The sequence below is a fragment of the Phyllobates terribilis genome, unplaced genomic scaffold (assembly GCF_046119375.1).
Source record: "Phyllobates terribilis strain yellow unplaced genomic scaffold, ASM4611937v1 Scaffold_1__5_contigs__length_1240528914, whole genome shotgun sequence".
In the NCBI taxonomy this organism is placed as follows: Eukaryota; Metazoa; Chordata; class Amphibia; order Anura; family Dendrobatidae; genus Phyllobates; species Phyllobates terribilis.
The window spans coordinates 490,470,542-490,496,064 of record NW_027362761.1 but is presented as its reverse complement, the minus strand read 5'-3'; the positions used below and the strand labels follow the sequence as shown (position 1 = coordinate 490,496,064).

Here is a 25,523-nt window from a genome sequence, read left to right as displayed (position 1 = left end):
TAGTTGGGCAGAATTTGGGCCCATTCCTCCTGACAAAACTGATGTCACTGATCCAGGTTTGTAGGTCGCCTTGCTCGCACCTTCCTTTTCAGCTTTGCCCATAAATTTTCAATAGGATTGAGATCAGGGCTTTGTGATGGCCACTCCAAAACATTGACTTTGTTATCCTTAAGCCACTTTGTTACCATTTTGGCAGTATGCTTCGGTTCATTGTCCCTTTGGAAGACCCATTTCCGCCCAAGCTTTAACTTCCTGGCTGATGTCTTGAGATGTTGCTTCAGTATTGCCACATAATCTTCTTTTCTCATGACGCCATATATTTTCTGAAGTGCACCAGTCCCTCCTGCAGCAAAACAACCCAACATGATGCTTCCACCCCTCGTGTTTCACTGTTGGGATGGTGTTCTTAGGCTTCCAAGCTTCTACCTTTTTCCTCCAAAAGTAACGATGGTCATTATGCCCAAAAAGTTAAATTTTAGTTTCATCAAACCACAGGACATGTCTCCAAAAATTAAGGTCTTTGTTCCTGTGTGCATTTGCAAACATTAATCTGGCTTATGTTTATTTTGAAGTAATGACTTCTTCCTGGCAGAGTGGCCTTTCAGCCCATGTTGATACAGTACTCGTTTCAATGTGGATATTGACACAATCTTACCAGCTTCCACCATCATCTTCACAAGGTCTTTTGCTTTTGTCCTTGGGTTGATATGCACATGTCGGACCAAAGCACGTTCATCTCTGGGACACAGAACCAGTCTCCTTCCTGAGCGGTATGATGGCTGGACATTCCCATCTTGTTTGTACTAGCATATAATTGTTTGTACAGAAGAACAGGGCACCTTCAGGTATCTTGAAATTGTACCCAAGGTTGAGCCAGACTTCTGCAAGTCCCCAATTCTCTTCCTGAGATCTTTCTTTAGACTTTCCCATGATGCTATACAAAGCAGAAGTGGATTTCAGGTGTGCATTAAAATACATCCACAGGTGTTTCTCTAACTCAGATGTTGCCAAAAAATATATCAGAAGCTTCCAAACATATGACATCATCATACGGGCAGTCCAGAATTGTTTAAAGGCATAGTAATCTTAGAGTGTGTAAACGTTTGACTTTGCAGCAAGTAATAAAAATGCCTTAAAACATTCTCTCTCTCATTCCGGCATTTGGCAAATACTAAAAACTATGGTACTCTTAATTGACATAAAATGGGAAAGGTATATTCTGATTTCATGTCAGATATTGAGAAAAACATGCATATTGGTCTTTTTGTAAAGTGTATGTAAACTTCTGGTTTCAACTGTATGTTATTGTTTCAAGTGCTCCGAAATAACACTAAATGACCCGAAAAAGGCCTAACTTTCTAGCTAAAGTCAGGCCCAAACTTCCAAGTTGTGGTTTCCTGGCATGGATTAATGCAAAGATCGAGAGCAAGGAAGGCCACAGACAGTTGTGGGATCCCATAACCCAGAAGTTTGGGCTCCACTTTTGCTATAAAGTTGGGTCTTTTTAGGGCCATTAGGGTTACTTCTGAGTACTTTTGACAACTTACATTTAGCAAAATCACCGGTCTGGGTCAGCCTACTCTTTTATTAAGTAAAAAGGGCAGACCAAGATGATAGTTACTCTGAAAGGAAAATCTTAGGCACTGTTTCCAACCGTGCAGCAACTGGAGACTCTTGGAGCTCAACTCTAATATAGCCAATAAAACTCAGGTAGGACTTTCAAAATCACACAGCCACTGAAAGCGGTGGCTGCCACAGCTGGTAGACCTGGCCTTAGAGATGTATATGTTGTGTGTATCTGTCTGATGTCCAGTGAACACTTTCATGCAAGATTTCTCATTGCTGCTCAGGAAAGTCCAAGATCAGAATTGACTCAATAATGCAAGATTCACGCATCAGTGTTTCGTGGTTTGAGTACGGACCGCCCATCGGTCTCCCGAATCTTATTTCCATAGCTTCATATATTCCCAGATAGACAGGGTCAGAAGAACAGAGTGCATCACGGTCCGTACTTGGACTACAAAACACAGATGTGTGAATCAGGCTCAACTAGAATCAGTTTTCCTCTTTCCAGACACAAGTAAACCCTATAAAAAGTCCTTTTACACCAACTTAGTTGACACTTTACCAATCTATGGAGCCAAATAATGGAGGTTAGAAAAAAAAAAAAAAAAAGTTCTTATTTTGTAATTCTACATCGTAATAACTTTTTTTTTTTTTGAAGGAATAAGTAAACTTTGGTTACATGCAAAGAGTTTCCAACATCTTTAAGGCAGGTGCAGATGACTGCAGATTCATCCGAGATTTGGGCTGATTATGCAGATCAAACTCTTAGTGTGATCTGATTCTCTTGGATGTAAAAAAAAATAAAAATTCTCCATCTTCTCCATAGTGTCAGTACTTGGAAATTGGACTGCACTTAGATGTCATCAGAGTGCAGTACGATGGTTTCCAAGCGCTCATTGACTTGCATGGCTGAGTGCAATCTGAATAAGCGCTCAAACTGGGGCATGCAGTGATTTTTTTCCCCTCAGACTGGCTTGGTCAAAGGAGAAAAAAAAAAAAAAAAAAGTAAAAAAGTCTTGACATGTGCACGGCCCCATAGCAATCCAATGTTTTGGTGGATCACTCTCAGACCGAAAATAGGCTCCACACACCCCAACCTTCTGCCTGATCATATGCCTTTACCAGAGTATAGTTTTTTAAAAGAGGTTGTACAGGAATAGTAAAAAAATTAAAATAAAAAAAAAAATGTTGTGCTTTTTGGGGGGTACTGCAGCTCTGGACCATTTAGGTAAATCAAGACTAGCTGCAACATTAGACAGAACTTGGGTAAGAAAAGCCCTGATTCTGGGAAAGCCTGGTCTATTGTCCTTTTCAAGCACTAATCTTCTATATGAACAGAGTATTATGTTTCTGTAGCCCAGTTATATTTTCTTTCCATTTCTTCACGTTGGGAGGGTAAATTATTCTAAAATGAACCGCTATATGGATGGATTCTGAATGTATCTCACAAGTTCATTCTCGGTCAGTGTCTCTGCTCTCCTGATCACCCACACCCAGGATCGGACACTTTTTCTAGTTTTGGTCCAAGCTTTTACATCACTTCTGACGGGCACGGATACTTTACAGATCTTTTCCTCCATGTCTTCACACAGACTGACACCACTTTTGGTAAAATAAGACAGGCACCAATGCAAACACCAAAACTTAAAAAAATAATTACAATTTATTCCAGTATCTTAGAAAGATCATTTTGATTTTATATACAAGAAAAAAAAAATTCTGACCTTTTAGGTAAACTTCCAAGAAACACCAGATTGGGAAAAATAAATGGAAACAGATGCTTTATTCGTAAAGAGGTCACTTCTTTACCAGCATGAGAAGAGGAGGGCACAGGGACCAGCCATAGTAGTTATTAACACATTGCTTCCAGGTCATTTATACATCACTAAGCCAATGAATGAGAAGTACCGGATCATACAGATAGATAATGTGTTACAAAAACATCCAAAATCTAAAACTTGTGTCTTTAAACAGCCGTATAAAACTGTACAAAATTCTGTTGGCCAGATCAGGACTAAAAGGATCACACGGGCTGCAGCGTGACACCTGGTATGGTAGCGACAGACCACCGGGAAGTATTTGTTCACTAATACCAGAGAAGTCATATTCTAAAGTCATAAGTGTTAAATGATAGATTTTGAGGGTGTTTTTTTTTTTTTTTTAGTAGCGAAGTAATCAAAAATGGTTTTGGAAAAAAAAAAAAGTTGGGAGGGTGATGGGGAGCGGAAAAAAAATAATGATAAAAAAACTGACATAAACACCCCTGCAGACATGTCAAAAGATATATTTATGGCTTGTGGATACTTAATCGGCTTGTTTAGAGTAAAAAGCAAAATGGCTTTCCTGTGGCTGTCGGAGCATGCTGGGAGTGGTAGTTCAACAGCAGCTGGCGACCAGTGGTATATGGTATCTGTGGCTCTCTACCTGTTGCTTTGCAGATATGAGTTGCCACAGAGATGTTGAAAGCAGGTACAGGCTATGGACATCAGATCAGTAGGGGGCAGTGTAGTGTGCGCTGTGTCTTACTTGCTGAAATCACGCTCTCATGAGACTGGAGCTGAAGCTAGACCTGTAAGTAATAAATTAATTTTTCTTAACTAAAACAGAGTTATATTACAAACATACGATTAAATAAAAAATAGACATTATCTGAACGGAACTGGAAAGTAGCTTTAAAGTTAATGAAAGGTCCATAGCGAGCAGCGTAAAGAAAACCCGACAAGACGAGATCCGAGCTTTTCATGGATTTGGCTCTTGCTTCCGCAGCAGACACGTCAGCCAGTGATTACTGGACCCATAAGACTGGACACTGGCGCACCCCTTTATTTAGCACAGGTTGCCGCCGCTGGTGTATGTCTTCTCATGGTGCCTGCACATCTTTCTTTTCCACTAGTGAAAAAGCGCCTTTACTCTATAGCAAGTTTCCGTTAAATATTCTGCTCGTTCCCTTAGATATCTTGCTCTGGTCTAAGATGCAAGTGAGGTTTCTGCAGGTGGTAGAGGCTCATGCAGCTTTCTTCATGCATGTACCAGGCATGTCTTGAAGGTTGATTTTGGATCTGGAAAAAAAAAAAGAAAAAGTGTATTGTTCAATATATAAAAAATGTCACCGCTGGTCACGATAAAAGCCTTAATGTCAGAAATGTGACAAGTCTCTCGACTGACTACCATTGAACAGTGCAGTCATGTGACTGCAGCGATTCTGGTTTGAAGTGTTGCAGTGTCATATGCGCTAGACCACTTGGAGGCGCTCATGCATGTGGTGCTAGAAGTTCAGTTTTCTATAGAATAGCCGTAGGAAGAGATGCGAGTAGAGTTGGGGACAACCATTGGTTTCGTAGATTCTTGTGTTTTGTAACAGTTGTATATAGAATATAATACATTTCTCTACAAGTTTTTATTTCAGTTTCTACTTTAATGAAAATACCCTCCATATTACCTGTTGTGGACCATGTGGCTCTTGACTAGGTGGCCAGCTGCCAAGGCAGACATTAAGGAAAGCTCTCCTGCCATTACTGTGCCACAGACGATCTGTGCAAGCTGGCAGGCATTTTTGCCAGGGTATTCTGTGCTGGCTCCTTGGACTCCTAGCATCTGTACATAAAAGAGAGATTTCATGAATGCATAGCTACCATTATATACAGCCATCAGGATTTTATTTATTCTGCTCCAACACAGTATGACATTTCCACACCTTTTCTTTTTATCATAAACGTTTCATCTTAAAGAAGCACTCCTCCTCCCATCAAAGTTCTTATCCTATTATACAGCACTGTGCATTTACAATTGCTCATTTTACCCTTCTACCTACTTAAAGAAACTGTCAGCACAGAATGACTGTTCAAACCAAGTACAGACGCTCGGTGATTTATGGCGGGGCCAGATATTTATATACACCTTCCCACCTGCTTGTTTTCCATCTATCTGCACCCTTCTCTGACCCTATGAAGCCAGAGCGGTCAAAGAAGAGGGGAGAGGAGACAGAGGGAACACAAGCAGGTGGGAAGGTAAATTTAAATGATTGACAGCGCCATAATGCACCAAGCGGCGGGACTTCGTTTGAACTGTTATTCTCTGCTGACAGAGCCCCTTTAATTCTTCTGTTTTCCATTAGGTCTATGATATCACGTGATAAAAACTGACTAGCAGAATCCCTCTAAGTTCTATGTAGAAACAGGAGGTCAATTTTCCCTGCATGAGTCATCACTGCAAAAGTCAATGGTAGTGGGAGCTGCTAGGTCAGGAGTTGGAGGGGAATGATACATGCAGGGAACATATACTTATGTTTCTACAAAGAGCAAAAAAAAAAAATAAAAAATTAACTGGGTAGAAAGGAAAAATGAGCAATTGTAAGTACACAGTGCTATATAATATGAGGAGAGCAATATATTAAGAGGATAAAAACTTTGATCGCAGTGATTTAAAGAAGAAATTCCACCCAAATGTTTATCCACCAGTCTTTTCAAAATATGCACGTGAATACTTTCAGATCGCTGACTTCCCCAGTTTCCAATGATGATCCGCTTCTCTTCTGGCTGATGTAAGCGCCACTCACCTCAACTTTGCCAGATTACATAGGGACCGCTGTATGGCTCTGCTACTTCTACCAATGTAAGTCAATGGGATTCAGAACCAGGCCCTATAGACTTACATTGTTAAAGCAACTTCAGGTTGATACATAAAACCTGAGTGATCCGGCTAGTCAGAATTAAAGCCACATAATTCAGAAGAGAGGAGCGGCACTGGAAACTAGGAAAGATGGCGATCGGTAAGTATTTTTGTAGGTAGCATGGTGGCTCAGTGGTTAGCACTATAGCTTTGCAGCTCCTAGGTGGCACTACAGTTCAAGTCCTCTTCCTCTCTGAAGAGAAAATTTGCATATTTAAATTTCCCAGAGGAACACGCAAGGCATTTAAGTCTCCTCTATTGGCGTGCCAGGCCTGGCATGTCACTCTCCACAAGGAGAAACCTTACCCCTTAAATCCCAGCTCAGAACTCAAATCCCACCAAGGACAATATTAGCAGTTTATATGTTCTCCCAATGTTTGCATAGGTTTCCTCAGGGTTCTCCGTCTTTTTCCCACACTCCAAACACATACTGATAGGGAATTAATATCATGAGCCCCAATGGGGACAGTGATGAGTTCGCTTGTAAAGCGGTGGTATGATGGCACTATATAAGCAAGCACAATAAAATACAACTACACTACATCACATACAATCCTGCAGATTCAGGCAATCCATGGATTACATAGGAAGACCTTCATCTAAATGATGCAGTACAATGCTATATTCTCTCCGCAACAGCAGAAATGCTAAAGAGACTGCAGTCATCAGAAATAACTCATTCACTTGTCTCAAAAAAGGAATCTGGCTTCTGAAACCCCAAGAAATTGATGATGTATATAGGTAACCTACCAAATTATCAGGCGATTATTAGCAGTGTGCTTTTGCTTGAGAGAAAACCCTTTATTATACGTACTTGTAGACAGGCCTGTTGTGGGGCCAGGTTGGTGCCTCCTCCCACAGTCCCGATCTCTATAGAAGGCATTGTGCAGCTGATGTACAGGTCCTCATTTGTGGGACCTGTAGCTTCCATCAGTGTGATACAGTTTGAGCTTCCAACATTTTGGGCAGCATCCTGTAACGTCAAATATATATTTTTTATAATATATAAATTACTCTATGTAGCAATGTTGTGCATTTTGTCAACTTTTCCATCATCTGACCTGTCCACAGGCAATGTAAATTGCAGTCACAATATTGGCTGAGTGTGCATTGTAGCCTCCGATGCTGCCCGCCATTGCAGAGCCAACCAAGTTCTTGTGAATGTTCACTTCGACCAATGCAGTTGTAGATGTCTTCAGTACCTGCAGACGAAAGATATTTGGTGTCAGACACAACCCATACAATAGAAGTTGTAAAATAGAATAAATGGTTACTTTTCCCCCCCAGCTCTTGCACATAGGTTGGGTCCGATTGCAGCTCACCATCATTCAAAGTGAAGACCCTTTTTTGCAAATCTAGTGCAACCATTTTAACCACTCAGAGAAAAACCTTTATGACTCCTGGGCATATACCAACCAAAATCAAAACTGTGCATTAGAAACTGTTCAGTTCATTCTTACCTCTCGCACCACATTTGCTGGTATGGTGGCTTCACAAACAACAGACTTCCCTCGGCCCTCCACCCAGTTGATGGCAGCCGGCTTCTTGTCGGTGCAGTAATTACCACTAACGGCAAGAACTTGGAGCTCAGGAAATTCCTCTTGTAATCTGGAAAGAGCCTTTTCAGTGCCCTGTACCAATATGATAAAATGTTAATACTCAAAAAAAAAAAATAATAATTTTTTACCAATAGACAAGGTAGTTCACCTTTGAAATCATGTTCATTCCCATAGCATCTCCAGTTTTAGACTGGAAGCGAATGTATAAATTCCGCCCGGCTACACTGGTCTGAAGTCTCCCAAGACGAGCAAATCTAGCAAGAAAACAAGGTGATAAGTGAGGGAATGGTCCGGACATTAACGCAAACTGCAGAAGTGGTCATTGAATATTGTCATGCAGAAAAGCCTCTTAGGCCACAGCCCCACTATCAGTATTTGGTCAGTATTTTTTCTCAGGAGTGGGAGCCAAAACCAGGTGAGGAACAATCAGAGAAAAAGGTATAATACAAACAAGTCACCAATTCTGCATTTACCACCCACTCCTGGTTTTGGCTCCCACTCCTGAGAAAAAAAGACTGACCGAATACTGATAGTGGGGCCACTGACTTAGCCGAGCAGTGGGACTGCCATGTACTAATACTTATCGTACTTACAGATCGCCGCTTCCTAATAGAAACAAATCTGTTTGTTTTACTGTTTTATGCCATAAAAAAAGTCCATTATAGTGAAAAGGGTTTAAGATAAGAAATAAGACCTGCAGTGGAGTGGAGACATGCTCAAGCCAACTTCAATTCTAGTTTCCCCATACTAAGGTCATGGGCAGTTGAGTAAGGTACTTGGGGCCGATGATCTGTGGGGGTCGTAGCAATCTGACATATATTATCCTGTAGACCGGTATCAATTTTCATTGTGGGAAGATCAATTTAAGGTTGCAGTCAAGACGGCCGTATTACTTGCGTGAGCATCGCAATCCTCGGACTTTCCGTCAGCTCTTCTTACCGGAGCGTGATAGCTGTATACAAATACATTCTGTCATGCTCAGGTGAGGAGAGGCGCTGGCCAGTCCGAGGGATGCGATGAGAGCACAAGTAATAAAGGCTGTGACCGCGCCCCAAGAAAAATTTCTGGAACCCCCAGTCAAGATTCTGTCATGTTTTGCCGATATAGCAGTAAGCTGCATTACAATCGGTGTGAATGTAATTTAAATGGTTCTGCAAGTACAGTTGCCATTTATGCTCATCAATATAAAAAATAAAATAAAACTCACAATAAACAAACAGTGTGGTCATTAGTGCTAACTTTAATACTCAATTTTTCCTATTCTGTGGAAAGAATTTCTGAAAATATAAAATTCACCTACCTGCTTGTGCTATCAAAGGTTTCTTTTATAACTTTAAATCCCTCAGGACTATCAAGCCAGCCCTTAACCTCAGCAGCTTCACAAGCTGAAGGCAACCTGGTAACTGGTCCACGAGTCATGCCGTCAGCAAGGATCCGGCTGTGTGCTCCACCGCCCAGCTAGGAGGAAGGAATTAAAGCTCAGTATCTATTACTTACTGGCACCAGGTCTCCCAAATGACTTTATAGTAGTCAGCAATGTCAGAAGATTGATCATAAATGATTTTCTAAAGAAACCATAAAGCTGTGAATTAAACTCACCATTATGGCTCTGCAGCCTCGGTTGGTGCTGGCCACAAGGCAACCTTCTGTTGTAGCCATAGGGACCTGGTACTCTTTATTATCCAGGATAAGAGGACCTGCTACTCCAACGGGGATTGGCATATATCCTATTACATTCTCACAGCATGCACCCATAACCTAAAAAAAAAAAACCCAAACCATAAGACAGACTTAAAATTATCAAATTCAAGAAATATAACATCTAACTGTGACCCATGGAAAAGAAGAGACAAAAATATACAAATACTGGAAGATGGAAGTGATCTGTAATCTTCTCAGCACTAACCACTTACCAAGGAGTAGTTGTAGTTTTTGTAAGGCAGATTCAAAAGGGCCGATGACTGAGGCAACTTGTGAGACAGCATTTGTCTGCGAATTGCAACTCCCCTCTCCGGGGACTCCATCATGGACTCCAGCTTATAGGAAGGGATGTGTTTAGCATTCACCAACTTGATCACTTCCGCATCACTTAAGTACTGGGCGCCTTGCTACATAGGAAAGAAAATAAATTCTGATGAGCGATTCCTGCAGAAAACTGAAAAATACAGAGGCAATTGTTATGTTTATTAATCCAAAAGTGACAATTCCCCAATTTTCAAATATATTTTACCCCTAATCTCATCAGACTTATTTAGCGTGTTTGAAGCTTGGCCTGAATTGTTCACAGCAGCTGAGAGGTTTATGCTCACACCTTCATTAGTAAGCATATTTTAATAGGGATTACCTGGAAGCTGAGAACTTATTTAAGTCTGACAAATCCACTTTACGTCACAGCATTACAGTTTATATATGCGCCATAATGCGCAGACCGAATGTATCATAACTAGATGAAATACGGTCCTGATCTGTACTGGCCAGAAGTTGGCCATTGAGAGTCCACCACTTTTCTGAAAACAATTGTGTTTTTAAGTCTTCAGCTTGATAAAGTGAGACATAATATCTAAAAAGGTAATACGATGTCAATGTATTTATATGCAGTAACCATATGTAATAAAGGCTGGATAATGATACACTTTAGTATTGGTAAAAGTTAAGGGGTTTTTCTCATCATGTTAAAGAGATCCTGTCATCAGGTCAAAAGTGGCCAGTTTGTGGTCTTATTTTATTCCCTCTGATCTCCAGAGTCAGAAGAGGCAGGGTATGAGCAGGAAGAAAATGACAAATCCTCTAAGTGTTTAAAATTGCAACCAGCTTCTAAAACCAAGTAACTTTGCAATTTCCTTGTTTTTAAAAATACTCTCAAGAAGAGAGGAATTTTTAAATTTTATAAGTTCACTGTTCAATGCCTCGGCTACCGACCTCCACTGCAGTGCATCAGTGATGGCTGGTCTCCTAGGGAAGACCCTCTATGAGATATGGTATAGCTTCCTTCCAGCTTTAGTGCCCCTGTGCTCCTCCGATGCTGCAGAGCTAAAGCGGCCTTTGCGTGCAGTAAGAGAGTGCAGAGTTTGTGCCAGCGGTGAGACAATGTCGCCAATCAGGAGCCCATTATGCTCTGACAAGAAGGAGGTTGGGGAGTGGTGTGCTCTTGTTCAATGAGATGAGAATAACCCTGGAAGAAGCTTTAGATCAGCAATGCTTTGGGGTCATTCAGTTACTCGCTATTCACTTACATCTGGATTCTTAAGGATGCGGACACATTCGTCAATGGGTCGGGGCACCTCTGGTATATCAAACATTGTTTCCTTCTCCTCTTCACTTGTATCAGGTGACGATGATGAGGTATCGCCCAGCACAAAGTTAGCCTTCGTTGAATTTTCAAGTGGCAATGGCTTTATGACCGCTTCTAAAAGTATACAGATAGAATTCGGTGAATAAAAGTGAAAAAAAAAAAAAAAATGAACAATTTAAAAAACGTACCGAGTTTAGATATAAAATATCTAAGTAATACCTTTCTCTTCCTTTGATGACAGGTCTTCTACTTTACAATCTTTGGCAGGCTTTTCGGGCACCGGTTCCATTCGGCAGCAGCCATCTACTTGCTTCTTTGGCACAGTGACAGGAGAGGTGATTGGGTTCTTTAAGGAGAAGGTAGACTCTGTCTCCGTCTGCTCAAAAAATATGTACTTGACTGCCAGAAGGAGAGCAAGACTCAGTGTTATGACTTGCTCGATGTCCATGGTGACCATCCTGTGGAATACAGATACAGCACTATCAGATGCTGAGGCGAGGCGTGCAACGTAGGGTTATCTTTATTGTACCATTTCAGAAGATATATGTAAAAATTACACACACTATGTATTTATAATAATTGCACACATAGCAAATAAATAAAAAGAACAGATAATTAACTTACCTAGACAGATAGAATTGCCAAAGAGCCATGTTGGGTTCAATTCTCTTTGGCATGGTATCATCTAAGCCAATAGTAACCTTGTGATCTGAAATGGAAGTGTTGTTCTGAGGGGACGGTTCACTTATCCACCGACTGTGTGCATGAACAAGGACCAGGCCGAGGGACTGAAAGAGAGAAGGAATATTAAGTCACCAGAAACAAAATGGCAAACAGAAATGATAGATTATTGCTTAGAAACAAAATCAAAAGTACACAATGTACATGCAAAAAACCCCCAAAAAACAAAAACCACAGCATCCAGCAGCTCAAGAGAGGCACTCACCATGATCATCTTCACCCTCTGTGTCACAGGGTTTGGTTTGTTATCTTCTTCTTCCTCTAATACATTTGCAAACTGTGTAAGCTGCCAGATTGGACGTCCCTCCCGGCTCTCCCTGGAAAGCTGGCAAAAGATCAAAGCATGTTCTTCATCCACAACCTTACATGTAAATATGCAGAAATAGCATAGACAGGTAACCCAGGACAATTATATATGTATGATAATTAGCCGATACTAATTCCGCTTTTAAGTCACGCACCTCCAAGACCAAAGACACGCAGGCTGGGAAGAATGTCATGAAGGCAAAGTAGTTTGCTAGGACGGACATGCAGCCAAAACAGCACATAATCTCTAACTGGCGAACACCTAAAAAGAGAATAATTTAATAATTCTATATAATAAATAAAGGTATAACAAAAAGCATGAATAGACATAGCCATCCAGTGGCCTCTATTGGAGGCTTCTGTTGCTGGTATACATTAGAAAATGTTTCCAAAACATACCTACAAATGAGAAGACCCAGAAGGTCTGTCCAAAGCCTTACAAAACACACTGAGGACAGGTGCAGGTGTATGCTCTCTTCCAAGAGACTTGGGCCGATGATGCAAATCACACCCTGATCAAGCTCTGAACAGAGTTTGATCAGAGCATGAGCCAATTCTCTTGGATGAGGAGAAGATGGTTTCCACAGACTCCTTGACCTACATTGCCGATTGCAATCCAAATATAGGATCAAACTCGGGTATTCCAAAGAAAAAAATTTGACATGTGCATGGCCTCATAGACTAACATTGGTCTGAGTGTGATCCGTTGTTTTGTCATGCAGGCTGTCAATGTGCAGGGGAGTAATAACAGCGCACTCACTGTAGTGAATGGTTGCTGCTATTGTCCCGTTGACTGAACGCAGACAGCTGCAAGGAAAATAAAACATAACTTTCTCCCTGCAGCTGCTGCTACAGTAATCAGGCTGCACAGGGTTTAAGTGCCATTTACTTGCAGATTAACCCTATATGTGCAAGTAACTAGCATTTCTGGACATGACCATAAACTTTTATATCTGAATCACATCTTCCTGTGGTAAATAAATACTATACAATAACCTTTATAGAAGAGATTTGCTACTAACCAGACATTGTTCCAACTCCAATCACAAGACATTCTACAAGGGCATCCAGGGTAAATGTAGGCCCTAGAATGGCCATGCCACGAGCAATGTTGTCTCGAACTTCATCCTGGAAAAGATTTTTTTTTTTTTATATATTTTCATCACCAGGTAGATATAAAAGTGCTGTAATAGTTTTGGAGCCAGAAATGTACCTCCAGGCATGATTTATGTGCTCACCTGAGAGTTGGAGCTAAGAGCAAACTTCGCCAAAGCACTGGCCTTTGAGAGGTCAATAAGAAGCAGGAAAAAGGGGAGCGCCTCGCTGCCGGTGGGGGAAAGAAGTGTTAATTTCTACAGATATACTGCAAAATTATAAAATGCACCAGCCAACACCGACTTACTTCAGGCCTGTCAATTCTTTATCCAGAAAATGAATAACCACTGTGCTGAAGACAAAGCTTGAAAAGATGGTAAAGAGGCCAGCAATACCTAAATATGAAGAAAACCTCAGTTATTGACGCAGATCATATAACGACAATGGCTGGAGATGAACGGCACATACACTGCACATACCTAAAATGTATTTGGAGCCAAGCTGCCTGAGGTTCTGAAACTGAAAGTAGATGTAGAGGATTGCAATGCACCGTGTGATGGTCAATATGATAATGTCGCTGCTCAGAACATCCTGTAATGTGGAAAAGGAAAACCAGAAGTTACATACAAGTGCTTAATTCACCTTCTATCATCCTGTCTCACTGCTCACACAAAAACACATACATTTTGTAAAAAAGTATATAGGGAATCATTTAGGAAAATGTACACAAATAAACATTATTTATCTATTTCTTCTATGTCATATGATACATATAACATAAGTATGGACAATAATATGCAGGGGTGGCCAAATCACTATAGGTATTAGAAGCCAGTTAGACCAATCCGGCATAGACCGTAATAGAAAGCAATCCAAAAACTGAGGCACATGCTGAAACTTTGAATGCACTTTTGCTTTTTGGCTCCTGGGATTTCTCGCAAACTAAGGCTAGGGTCATACGTCCCATTTTCTCAGAGGTGGAGAAGATGTAAAAAAACGAAAACAATTATATACCGTATTTTTCGGACCATAAGACGCACTTTCCCCCCCCAAATTTTGGGGGGGAAAAGGGGTTGCATCTTATGGTCCGAATGTAGTCAAAATATAGATATTATGGTGCTTACTGTGGTGGTGTGGGGTGGAGGCGGCAGGGGGGGGGGGGGGTGATTGAGTGTGGTCGTACTGCAGGTAGCGGGTGGCAGAGCAGGGCGAGGGATCACACACAGCAAAATCAGTGGCGCCATTAATGCACTTACGCTGCGTTACACAGGAGAAAGTGGGCGGTCCCGGGCCAGATCACATGCTGCAGTGACGAAACAAAAGAGGCAGGGCCGGGGGGACTGCACGCTGTGCTGTTATGTGTTGTCTCGGCCCTACCTCTTTTGTTTCGTCACTGCAGCATGTGATCTGGCCCGAGACCGCCCACTTTCTCCTGTGTAACGCAGCGTAAGTGCATTAATGGCGGCGCCACTGATTTTGTTGTGTGTGATCCCTCTCCCTGCCTAGTCCGATGGAGCTGTCATAGTGAATCCAACGGCGCTGTTATGAATTCACTATGGCAGTGTTAGACAGGAGTTAGTGGGCGGTCCCGGGCCAGATCACGTGCTGCAGGGCCGGGGCAACACAAAACAGCACAGTATGCAGTCCCCCGCAGCCCTGCCTCTTTTGTATTGTTACTGCAGCATGTGATCTGGCTTGGGACCACCCACTAACTCATGTCTAACACTGCCATAGTGAATTCATAACAGCGCCGTTGATCCCTGATGATCCTCTCCCAGCAGTGCGACCCAGCTCCCTCCAAACAAGAAACAGTGAGGCAAGCATTACCCTAGTTAAAGCACATACAGCAAAACACTACCAGTGATGAACTATAAGTCATAGCATGCCATAGAAGCTGCAGGACATGCTGGGAGTTAGTTCTCCTCAGGGAAATCACATGAAATAAATGTAGGGTGAACTATAACTCCCAGCATGCCATAGAAGCTGAAGGACATTCTAGGAGTTATAGTAAATTTTACCACATTTTTTGCTACAGAAGTTTTTTTCCCCTATTTTCCACCTCTAAAACCTGGGTGCGTCTTATGGTCCAGTGCGTCTTATAGTCAGAAAAATACGGTAAATATATTTTTTTCATTCTGTCAGTCCGTGAAAACTGGTCATCCAAGTGCGCTTTTCTTGACGGACCCATTGACTTGAATGGTCGAGTGAGATCTGTTTTACGGATGCAAATTGTGCATTCTGCGAAGTAGAAGCTAAACCCCCCCCCCACCAAAAAAAATGGAAATAGACATGTGCACGGCCCCAGAGAATAACATAGGTCAGAGCGCGATCCAATGTTTTGTCAGATCGCACTAGGAGTCAGAACTTACTTCTTCAAACTTGGGGCACTCATAGTTCCAGCCGCAGATCTTATCATTCCCAGTGAACATGTTCATGGACATCATGCAAATAGTGATGGTCACTGTACCCACGATCACCTCCCATGGGTGGGAAGCCACAAACTGGCCATGCATGCGGAACAATCGGGACAGCATCTTCAAGGTTAGTGTGACCTAAAGGAAAGGGGAAAAAAAAATAATAAAAAAAAAAATATATAAAAAAAAATTAACTCTTTCATTTGCACGAATCTCACATATGAGGAATTATTAGGTAACCCTGTTATCGCACTCTTCCTACACACTGAATCCAATCTCAAAAAAAATCTATCTCCATCAAGTCATCTTCACAAATGTCCAAATACAGCACCTCAGTGTTATTTTTACCTTCAGCACCGAGTCTCTGCTGCTGCAAACTAACCTGCTATTAACCATTTATTCTACAGCTGTAGAATATAACAAGGATACTCCATAACTATATGTATGATAGCGTTTCTCACCTCAGGGATCCCACCAATTCGGAGGTGCTCTTAAGATGACTGCAAAGCTTTAAGAACTTGTTCCACAATGTACATTTATCACCCATCTACTTATGTGGGGGCACTACTGGTAAGACTCCCATGATCACTGGAATTTGGGTCCCAACTCCAGGATTGGTCAGGGCTTGAGTTTTCAGAGCATGAGGGTTTCATCGCTACATTGCAGCAGCTGGACTTTCCACTCTAGATCATGAGTTATTCTGATATTCTACATCATGGCCTGCAATGTTGGGAAAGCCCCTGCTCTCATCACTGGCAGGCACAGGATTCTTGGTGGACATTTGGCTTCGTTTACAGGACTGCTTTTTCTTGGCTTTAGCTGAAGACCACACTGACTTTCACTTTGTGACTGTCAAATCATTTCATGGACATTACATCAGCATTTCTCCACTTCCATTCTCACGTTACTGTCGGTACAGTTCACCTGGTCCATATTTAACACATCCATACAGCACCGTCACCTTTATACATACTAATCATTATCTGCTCATTATGTCTCTTATCAGGGAGAGTCCTTGGACTTCGAAGTTTCCAATGAACACCAAGGACACTCACACTGATTGATGTATATAATATTACACAGCTTATCATACTCTATTAGAGGGCTGAAACAGAAGCTACATCCGCTCCCACAATGAGAATTAGGTCTTTGAGGGGACGTATGAGACGACGGGACACACTTGCCCCCGATCTGTGTCTAGTACTACAGTTACAGGTGCATCATACTAAGTTAGAATATCATCAAAAAGTGAATTTATTTCAGTTCTTCAATACAAAAAGTGAAACTCATATTATATAGAGTCATTAAAAACAGAGTGATCTATTTCAAGTGTTTATCTCTGTTCATGTTGAATTATGGCTTACAGCCAATGAAAACACAAGAGTCATTATCTCAGTAAATTAGAATCATTAACAGAAAACACCTGCAAAGGCTTCCCAAGCACTTAAAAAGGTCCCTTAGTCTATTTCAGTAGGCTCCACAATCATGGGGAAGACTGCTGACTTGACAGATGTCCAGAAGGCAGTCACTGACACTCCAGAAGGTCCCAGAGTTCCAATTTTCATTTGGAAATCAAGGTCCCAGAGTCTGGAGGAAGAGTGCAGAGGCCACAATCCAAGCTGCTTGAGATCTAGTGTGAAGTTTCCACAATCAGTGATGGTTTGGGGAGCCATGTCATCTGCTGGTGTAGGTCCACTGTGTTTTATCAAGACCAAAGTCAGCGCAGCCATCTACCAGGAAATTATAGAGCACTTCATGCTTCCCTCTGCCGACAAGCTTTTTGGAGATGGAAATGTCATTCTCCAGTAGGACTTGGCGCCAGTCCACACTGCCAAAAGTACCAATACCTGGTTTAAAAACAACAGTATCATTGTGCTTGATTGGCCAACAAACTCACCTGACCTTAACCCTATAGAGAATCTATGGGGTATTGTCAAGAGGAAGATGAGAGACACCAGACCCAACAATGCAGAAGAGCTGAAGGCTGCTATCAAAGCAACCTGGGCTTCCATAACACCTCAGCAGTGCCACAGGCTGATCGCCTCCATGCCACGCCGCATTGATGCAGTAATTGATGCAAAAGGAAAACTGACCAGGTATTGAGTGCATTTACTGAGCATACATTTCAGTAGGCCAATATTTCAGATTTAAAAAACATTTTTCAAGCTGTTGTTATAAAGTATTCTAATTTACTGAGATAATGACTTGTGTGTTTTCATTGGCTGTAACCCATAATCATCAACATTAACAGAAATAAACAATTGAAATAGATCACTCTGTTTGTAATGACTCTATATAATATACGAGTTTCACTTTTTGTATTGAAGAACTGAAATAGAATATCAAAGTTAATTTAATTTAGTGAGATGCACCTGTATGTGCCCATTTACAACAGTGACTTTTTTCTGATATTCTCTTTACACTACATTCACACATTGTGACCTCAGTGTGCTTTTTTTTTTCTTGCTTTAAATACACGATTAAAATATAAGGCCCCTAGGCTGCAATTTGTGAACACACCATTAAAGGGTCCCACTCGCTGATCGTTACAGGTCCCATTGCTCCAGAAAACAGGGTTCTGAATTGCCCACCTTTAATGGGGCTATAGCCACAAACAGAACCTACCGCTGTATTCACTGCCCATAGGACTGCTGGAGATCACCAAGTACAACACTTGGCTACCTCAAGCAGGTCCATAGATAATGACTGGAGGCGCATGCGCAGCCTTATCTTCATTTATACAAGGCACCTCAGGTCTCTTCTTGGGTGCTAACTTTCTAGGATGGGAAATCCCTTTAAGGCTGTGTGCCCACGATGCGTTTTTTTAAGCATTTCCCCAGCGGCAATTCCGTTGCGGAAACGCATAAAAAATGCTTTGTAGCAGGTCTGCAATGTTCCCCAATAATAATACGCATGTGCTGTGCACATGCTGCGGAAATTTCCGCAACGGATTATCATTGCGGAAAAATACGCAGCACTACCAATTATTTTGCGGAATCGCAGCGTTTTCACTGCCATTGACTTGCATTGAATCACATGACCTCCGCATTACTAGATATGCACATGCGGATATCTTGCAGTTCAATGTGCGGATGGTACCTGGGTTTGGAGAAGAGGAGACTCTCCTCCAGACTCGGGTACTATTGAACCTGTAAAAAAAAAAAAAATATATTAGACTTACCTTCTGATGGCCCCCGGTCTCCACAGTTATTCGTCCTGGCTTGCCGGCAGCTCGCGATGTTAAAAGGACCTGCCATGACGTCATTTAGTCATGTGACGGATCACGTGACCGCCGACGGTAGCGGTCGTGTGACCCGTCATATGACTGAATGATGTCATAGCAGGTCCTTTTAGACTATCGCGAGCTGCCGGCAAGCCAGGACTGATAACTATGGAGACCGGGGGCCATCAGAAGGTAAATATAATATTTATTTTTTACCATTCTTTTCCGGTCACACTATATAAATCCATGCCGTTTGCATGGATTTATATAGTGTGACCAAGTTGTCAAGCATTTTCAAAAAAAAAAAAAAAAAAAAAATTGCTTGGAAAGCGCTTCACATCCGCATGTCCCTGACAGGAAAACGCATGTACAATCCGCATGTGTTTTTTCTGCCAGGGAGATGCAGAAACGCTCAGGAAAAAATCCGGAGCATTTCTGCATCGTGGGCACATAGCCTAAGGCCCATTTATATAATATATATTGTTACTGTTTGATTAGTCTGAGCACTTGTAGTGATCCTGCTTATTGTAAGAGCACAAAACAATGCAAATATCCCCTTAAAGGGAATGTCCAGGCTTGGGGGGAAAAAAAAGTCAGTAATTACTGTGTTACGGCAGGCTGTCATGATGCCCTGTTATTCCTGGCGTGAGCGAGCAGTCACCTGGCAGCACGTATGCAATTTGCATAGCTGCCGTCACGTGTTGACTAGATTCTCTTCCACTTCTCTCAATTCTGTTACTGATTGAAGCGGGCTCTTCTCGTCGGCCATTGACTGCAAGTATGCAAAATGCATACACACCGTCATAGTGACAGCATGCACATCTCACACTGTCACGATTCGCCAGTCTGCCTTCACATACAGTTTCTATCTCAAGTCTGGACAATGATGGCACCTTTTTCACCAGCAGACACTTAGCTTGGAGCCCTCAATAAATAGAGAAAGGTAAAGGGAGATTTGCAACCTTTTCTTTCATTTAACACATGGCCCAGTGTACTATCAAATCAATAAACAGCGCGAGCGGCAAGGAGAGACAGCGGCAGCGCACCTGGCGAGCGGAGCAGTGGCGCACCTGGCGAGCGGCAAGGAGAGACAGCTGAGCATATGCTCTTTATTATTTGACAGTACTGAAGGGCCATATGTTACAGAAAAGAAAATGGTGGAAAGCCCCTTCACAAGAGAACAAAAGCCAGGAACTTCCGGACATGGAAAGTCCGGCTCTACTATATCCAAATACTGTAATGTTATCTCCAGTCACTACGGCAGTTCGGATAGATGATAAGCAGGAGAATTGGACTTCCCTAGATTACATGCTCCAGAGATGTCACATAGCATGGCCAGGAAGCTATAATGCTATTGCATGCTTTAGAAATATAAGTAAGTTATCCCACTCATGGATGAAAAAAAATGAATAGTAACATTCCATGGCAAAATGTATGTGACCATTATCATTAATAGCATTCTTTATGTGATATGTCTCATGATCAGCCAGAACGTACAAGTAGAAATTTATAACTACAACTACTATCATCAAATGCACCTTCCTACATGGGGCCGCTGACATCTGGGAAGACTTTTTCCCTCTCCTAAAGCATAAGGAACTTTAAGTTACTGAAACACATTGCTACTAAAATAATATTTTTCACATCTCAAAATAATAAATGGGTTTCTTGTGAGACCACGGTGTCATTCAGCAGCTCTGACTGTAAACTCGCTGTCAGATGGTGACTAGGACTGCACAAGCTCAGTCGTAGGTGGCCACATAATTAGTCACAAGTTGTACACTGCGACACTTTTACACTTTTCTCATCCTGCACAGAAAAAGAAGCTGCCGACCAGTAGTGATGGCACAAATCTAGATTTACATCCCCTTCTATAGCGGAAATTTCCCAAAATTTGACATAACAGTAAAATTTGTTAATGGGCAGAAGTTACTCGTAAGAAAACATTTACATAGTAAAAGTGGTGTAATTTAAAGATCATGCACCCCAATCCAAAATCTCCAACAGGACCCCTAACTATTACAAGTCTCTAATAGTAATGGTCTTTTATTGGCCAAAAGGAGCCTGTAGGACCCTGGTGTAACTGCAAGCCCACTTTAGTTAACACCCTGGCATACAGCAATAATACACCCAATCTTTTAGAATAAGACAGTATTTTATTTATTGTAGAATAGCATAAAACATTACAATCAGATTCAGAACATGAAGGCACAAAACAACGTAAACCCCTCATACCGGGCTAATTTATAGTGAACAACAACACTGATGGACAACAAAATGGGAAAAAACAAACCCAAAACAAAAGTAAGCACCCTATAAAGATGAGGTAGCTACAGATTACTAGGTACATTAGTTACCAGACTTCTGCACCTGACCAGCTCTGCTCTCAGGATATGCTCCAAACATATGTATCCATAGATGGGATCTTGTATCCAATATGCTTTATTTACTAACAGACTAAATAAACATATGCACTGCTACAGAGTATCCACATCCATAGCACATCTATAGATGTAAAGAGAGCAGGCAGAAAACCACAAAGGGGTGGACAGCTTGATGTAGAATTTAGGCACAATCCAGACCCTATGGACTTTTTTTTTTTTTTAATTTATTTTTTTTACTGTTGTACACTATAGACAGTAATAGTAAAGAATCCAAAAAGTTAGCTGCCGGTTTAGGCTGACAGGGTGCAAGGCTCCGGGGATTCAACACAAGACGAACGTGTAACAAAATGAATAAAACACACATGCAAAAAAATTATATATATATATTAGTTTTTACAAAAATTTTTAAAACATAAATACAAAACATTAGTAACCTGAAGGAGCACAGTGGCCGATCAGATTGGGGTTAGACCATGTCTGTGCTGTATATATAGTGGTTTATAAATCACCAAGACTCATCTATCCAGCACAGGCCAATGTTACAGCATGGGAGCTCGTTCACTAGAATACGGAGGCGATGTGATCTCCTGCTGGCGTCCGTTATATACACCCGGGGGCGTCCACAAACGGCAGAACAAGACGACAAAAAAAACATTTTCTGTTTATTCTCAGCTGCTTACAGCAACTTACACTGTCCAATTTACTGTCCCCTCCCGGTCACCGTACACTCACAACCCGCCGCCGTCACCTCCTGTCCATGGTGCCCTCGGACCCTGCAGTCAGTGACCTCACCGTTTCCCTGCAGGAAGAAGCTATATCCTCCCTGTAAGGCCCCATCTGCCAGTTACGCCACGGGCTGTCTAATACAATGCCTGATTATTATGATCGAAACCAAAGTCACCGCCGACGAGCGTATACACTCACCTCCGGGCAGGTGTTTCGGTGCTGACTGGCCCGGCGGCGGCGGTGACTGCTGGTCAGGAAGCGGCAATGATAAAGAGAGCAGCACTCCCGTCCGCCGCCGCAAAGCGAGTGAACGAGCGCGTCACCTGATCACAGCCTAGTGACAGCCTCAGCAACGGGGGGCGGGGCCAGAGGGAGAGAGTCTTCCAGTGGCCTGATCGTGCAGCCAATAGGAGCGCCGGCCAGGTGAGCTCGTCATGGCCGTTTCTGTGGTAACGAGCATCTATGTAAGACGAGGAGGGGAACGCGCGATCTCTCCTCACTGATAGCGAGCCAATGGCAGCGGAGAGCCCGGACAGATGGGGCCGCAGCAGCCGGTAACGCGAACATGTCCATGACCTGTGTGTACAGCAGCACCGCCAGCTGCAGAGCCCACCCAGACATTGCATCACACGGCACATCTCCACATATAAAAAAAACCCTAAAATATTCCCAGATCTATGTCATACACTAATAGTGCACCATAGAAGTATTATATTAGAAACTAACGGGAATCCAAAGATACAAAGATAATAAATTTTATTCAAGATAGTATCAATATATGACAAAAATACAAATCATCTAAAAGGTATGGAATAGAGGGAAGTGCTGCTGTGGTGATATAGAAAAGGTGATAGAATCACTATCACACTAAGACAGTTCTAGAGACACGAAAGGTCCCATCCAGTGAGAGCAAGCCATTGAAAAAAGTTATAAGGCAAATCCCTACGTGTACTGAACTGTTAAATGACAGCAGGATTGAATGCCAACTATTAGTCAGACTCATAGTATGCAATCATGTTGGATCCCTATATATGTGGGTGACCAACTAAAGGGGGTACAGCATGAGGGGATTACCTTGTGCCATGCTCGCAGATGGAGCGGAGCGTCTGTGGGATCCGTGCAGTGGCCTCGACGCGCGTTTCACCTTCCGGCTTCGTCAGGAGGCGTAGTTATAATTTAAAAGTAGGAGCTATTTGAGTAAGTGAATCAAGGCCACAAGCGAATCGGCGCACGACTCGTCATGTTGTCCCGCCCCGTGGCGCGGCCAGCCAGCGCGAGCGGGAGACGACGAGGAGGAGGACGACATGCGTCATCCCCCCCGTCGCCCCAGCAACCCGTCCGGCCAGCAACGCCACACGGCGCGGACAGCGCATGTGCGAGGCGCGTCTGCGCTGAGGGAAAGAAGGAATAAGGTCTGAGTGAGTATATCAGGAGATGCATACCAATGCCCACATGGATCTGATCTGTATGTGTCAATAAAGGAAAAAGAAAAAATAATAATAACGAGTTGCAAACCAACAGAACTAAACTGTTGCCATGCCAGCATCGTTATACAAAAAATTCTGTAAAATAGTACAACGCAGATAATATATATAAATTATTATAAGATGATTAAACCTTTGAAGCATTCGCAGGGGATCATAAATCACAAATGACAACATCATCAAAGGTATAAGAGTTAAACTAGAAGAAGAGGGGATGGGAAGAAAAATGCCGGACACGAACATGCAACCAGAGAACATACTAATGAAAGATATGAAGTGCGACAAAGAAGGTCCAAGACAAGATACTTGGAAGGGAGGTAAGAAAATTTCTAATACAATCCACAGGGAGAAGATTGGAACAAAACAAAATCGTGTAAACTGCATTCTAGCAAATGCCAGAAGCCTGACAAACAAGATGGATGAACTGGAAGCAGAAATATCTACAGGTAACTATGACATAGTGGGAATAACCGAGACATGGTTAGATGAAAGCTATGACTGGGCAGTTAACTTACAGGGTTACAGTCTGTTTAGAAGGGATCGAAGAAGTCGGAAAGGGGGTGGAGTCTGTCTATATGTAAAGACGTGTCTAAAGCCTACAATACGGGAGGATGTATGGGAGGGAAATGAGGAGGTCGAGTCCTTATGGGTGGAGATACATGGGGCAAAAAACAATAATAAAATTATCATAGGAGTCTGTTATAAACCACCAAATATAGCAGAAGCCACGGAAAGTCTATTAATGAGACAAATAGACGAAGTAGCAAAAAATGACGAGGTGATTATTATGGGGGACTTCAACTACCCCGACATAGACTGGGAAACTGAAAGCTGTAGATCTCAGAAAGGAAACAGGTTTCTGTCAATTATCAAAGACAATTATTTGTCACAACTTGTGCAGGAACCAACTAGAGGGACGGCCCTTTTAGACTTAATATTAACTAACAGGCCAGACAGAATAACTGAGGTGCAGGTCGGGGGTCACCTGGGAAATAGTGACCACAACATTATACAATTCCACATGTGCTTCAGTAGGGTGCCCAGCAAGGGAGTCACAAAAACATTGAACTTCAGGAGGGCAAAGTTTGATCAGCTAAGAGATGCCCTTCACCTTATAGACTGGGATAGTATCTTTAGTAATAGGAGCACGGATAGAAAATGGGAAATTTTCAAAACAGTCCTACATAGTCACTGTAGAAGGTACATACCTTATGGAAATAAAAGGGCTAGGAATAGGAGGAAGCCAATGTGGCTAAATAAGGAAGTCAAGAGGGCAATGAAAAACAAAAAAAGGGCTTTCGGTAAACTTAAACATGAAGGCAGCGAGGAAGCGCTAATATCTTATAGGGAAAAAAACAAAATCTGTAAGAAACAAATAAGAATAGCAAAAGAGGAGACAGAGAGACTAATTGCCAAGGAAAGTAAAACGAATCCCAAACTGTTCTTTAACTATATAAACAGTAAAAGGATTAAAACTGATGGAGTTGGCCCATTGAAAAATAACCTGGGTAAAATCATAGAGGGCGATGAGGGTAAAGCAAACCTACTCAATAGCTTCTTCTCCACTGTTTTCACAAAAGAAAACAATTTATCGGAGGAAATGCAGAGTGATAAAGTAAACCCTCCGCTAAATATCACCCACCTAACCCAGGAGGAAGTTCAGAAACACCTAAATAATATCAAAATAGACAAGTCACCAGGCCCAGATGGCATACACCCCCGGGTACTAAAAGAATTAAGTAATGTGATAGACAGACCGCTGTATCTTATATTCAAGCACTCTTTATGGACAGGGACTGTCCCACTAGACTGGCGCCAATCAAATGTGATACCAATATTCAAAAAGGGGTCTAAAAGTGACCCTGGGAACTATAGACCAGTCAGCTTAACGGCTGTTGTGGGTAAATTGTTTGAAGGATTTCTTAGAGATGCTATTGTAGAATATCTTAATGATAATAACTGTCTAACTCCATATCAACATGGATTCATGAGGGATCGCTCCTGCCAAACAAACCTGATCGCCTTCTACGAGGAGGTGAGCTCACAGCTGGACCGGGGAGAGTCA

The 25,523-nt window shown here is 42.1% G+C and overlaps 1 protein-coding gene across 3 annotated transcripts; it reads right to left on the bottom strand.

Annotated features, from left to right (window-relative positions):
- Window positions 1–3,210: 3,210 nt before the first annotated feature.
- HMGCR (3-hydroxy-3-methylglutaryl-CoA reductase) lies at window positions 3,211–22,329 on the bottom strand. Of its 3 annotated transcripts, none has more exons than XM_073679984.1 (20): window positions 22,173–22,329; window positions 15,597–15,779; window positions 13,707–13,818; window positions 13,535–13,622; window positions 13,371–13,455; window positions 13,155–13,260; window positions 12,288–12,394; window positions 12,032–12,187; window positions 11,710–11,873; window positions 11,305–11,543; window positions 11,027–11,199; window positions 9,707–9,901; window positions 9,393–9,551; window positions 9,094–9,251; window positions 7,942–8,047; window positions 7,695–7,865; window positions 7,296–7,436; window positions 7,049–7,207; window positions 5,006–5,160; window positions 3,211–4,625 (listed from the first exon to the last, which is right to left on the bottom strand). In XM_073679984.1, exons 2-20 carry the CDS (start codon window positions 15,759–15,761, stop codon window positions 4,571–4,573), a joined length of 2,694 nt encoding a protein of 897 aa, XP_073536085.1. In that variant the 5' UTR covers window positions 15,762–15,779; window positions 22,173–22,329; the 3' UTR covers window positions 3,211–4,570. The 3 variants fall into 3 exon arrangements, with proteins under 3 accessions (XP_073536085.1, XP_073536103.1, XP_073536095.1); XM_073680002.1 differs by having other exon boundaries at window positions 12,032–12,151; XM_073679994.1 differs by lacking the exon at window positions 22,173–22,329 and adding an exon at window positions 21,939–22,087.
- Between the last annotated feature and the right edge of the window lie 3,194 nt (window positions 22,330–25,523).

Bases quoted from the DNA above. Each gene is read 5' to 3' on its own strand.
- HMGCR (XM_073679984.1), bottom strand. From the start codon at position 15,761: ATGCTGTCCCGATTGTTCCGCATGCATGGCCAGTTTGTGGCTTCCCAC. The intron at 12,395-13,154 runs GTTAGTAGCAAA...TTCTCTTTTTAG, and splicing joins TGGAGTTGGAACAATGTCTG to GTGTTCGCCAGTTAGAGATT. The intron at 11,874-12,031 runs GTGAGTGCCTCT...TCTCTCTTTCAG, and splicing joins AGAGGGTGAAGATGATCATG to TCCCTCGGCCTGGTCCTTGT.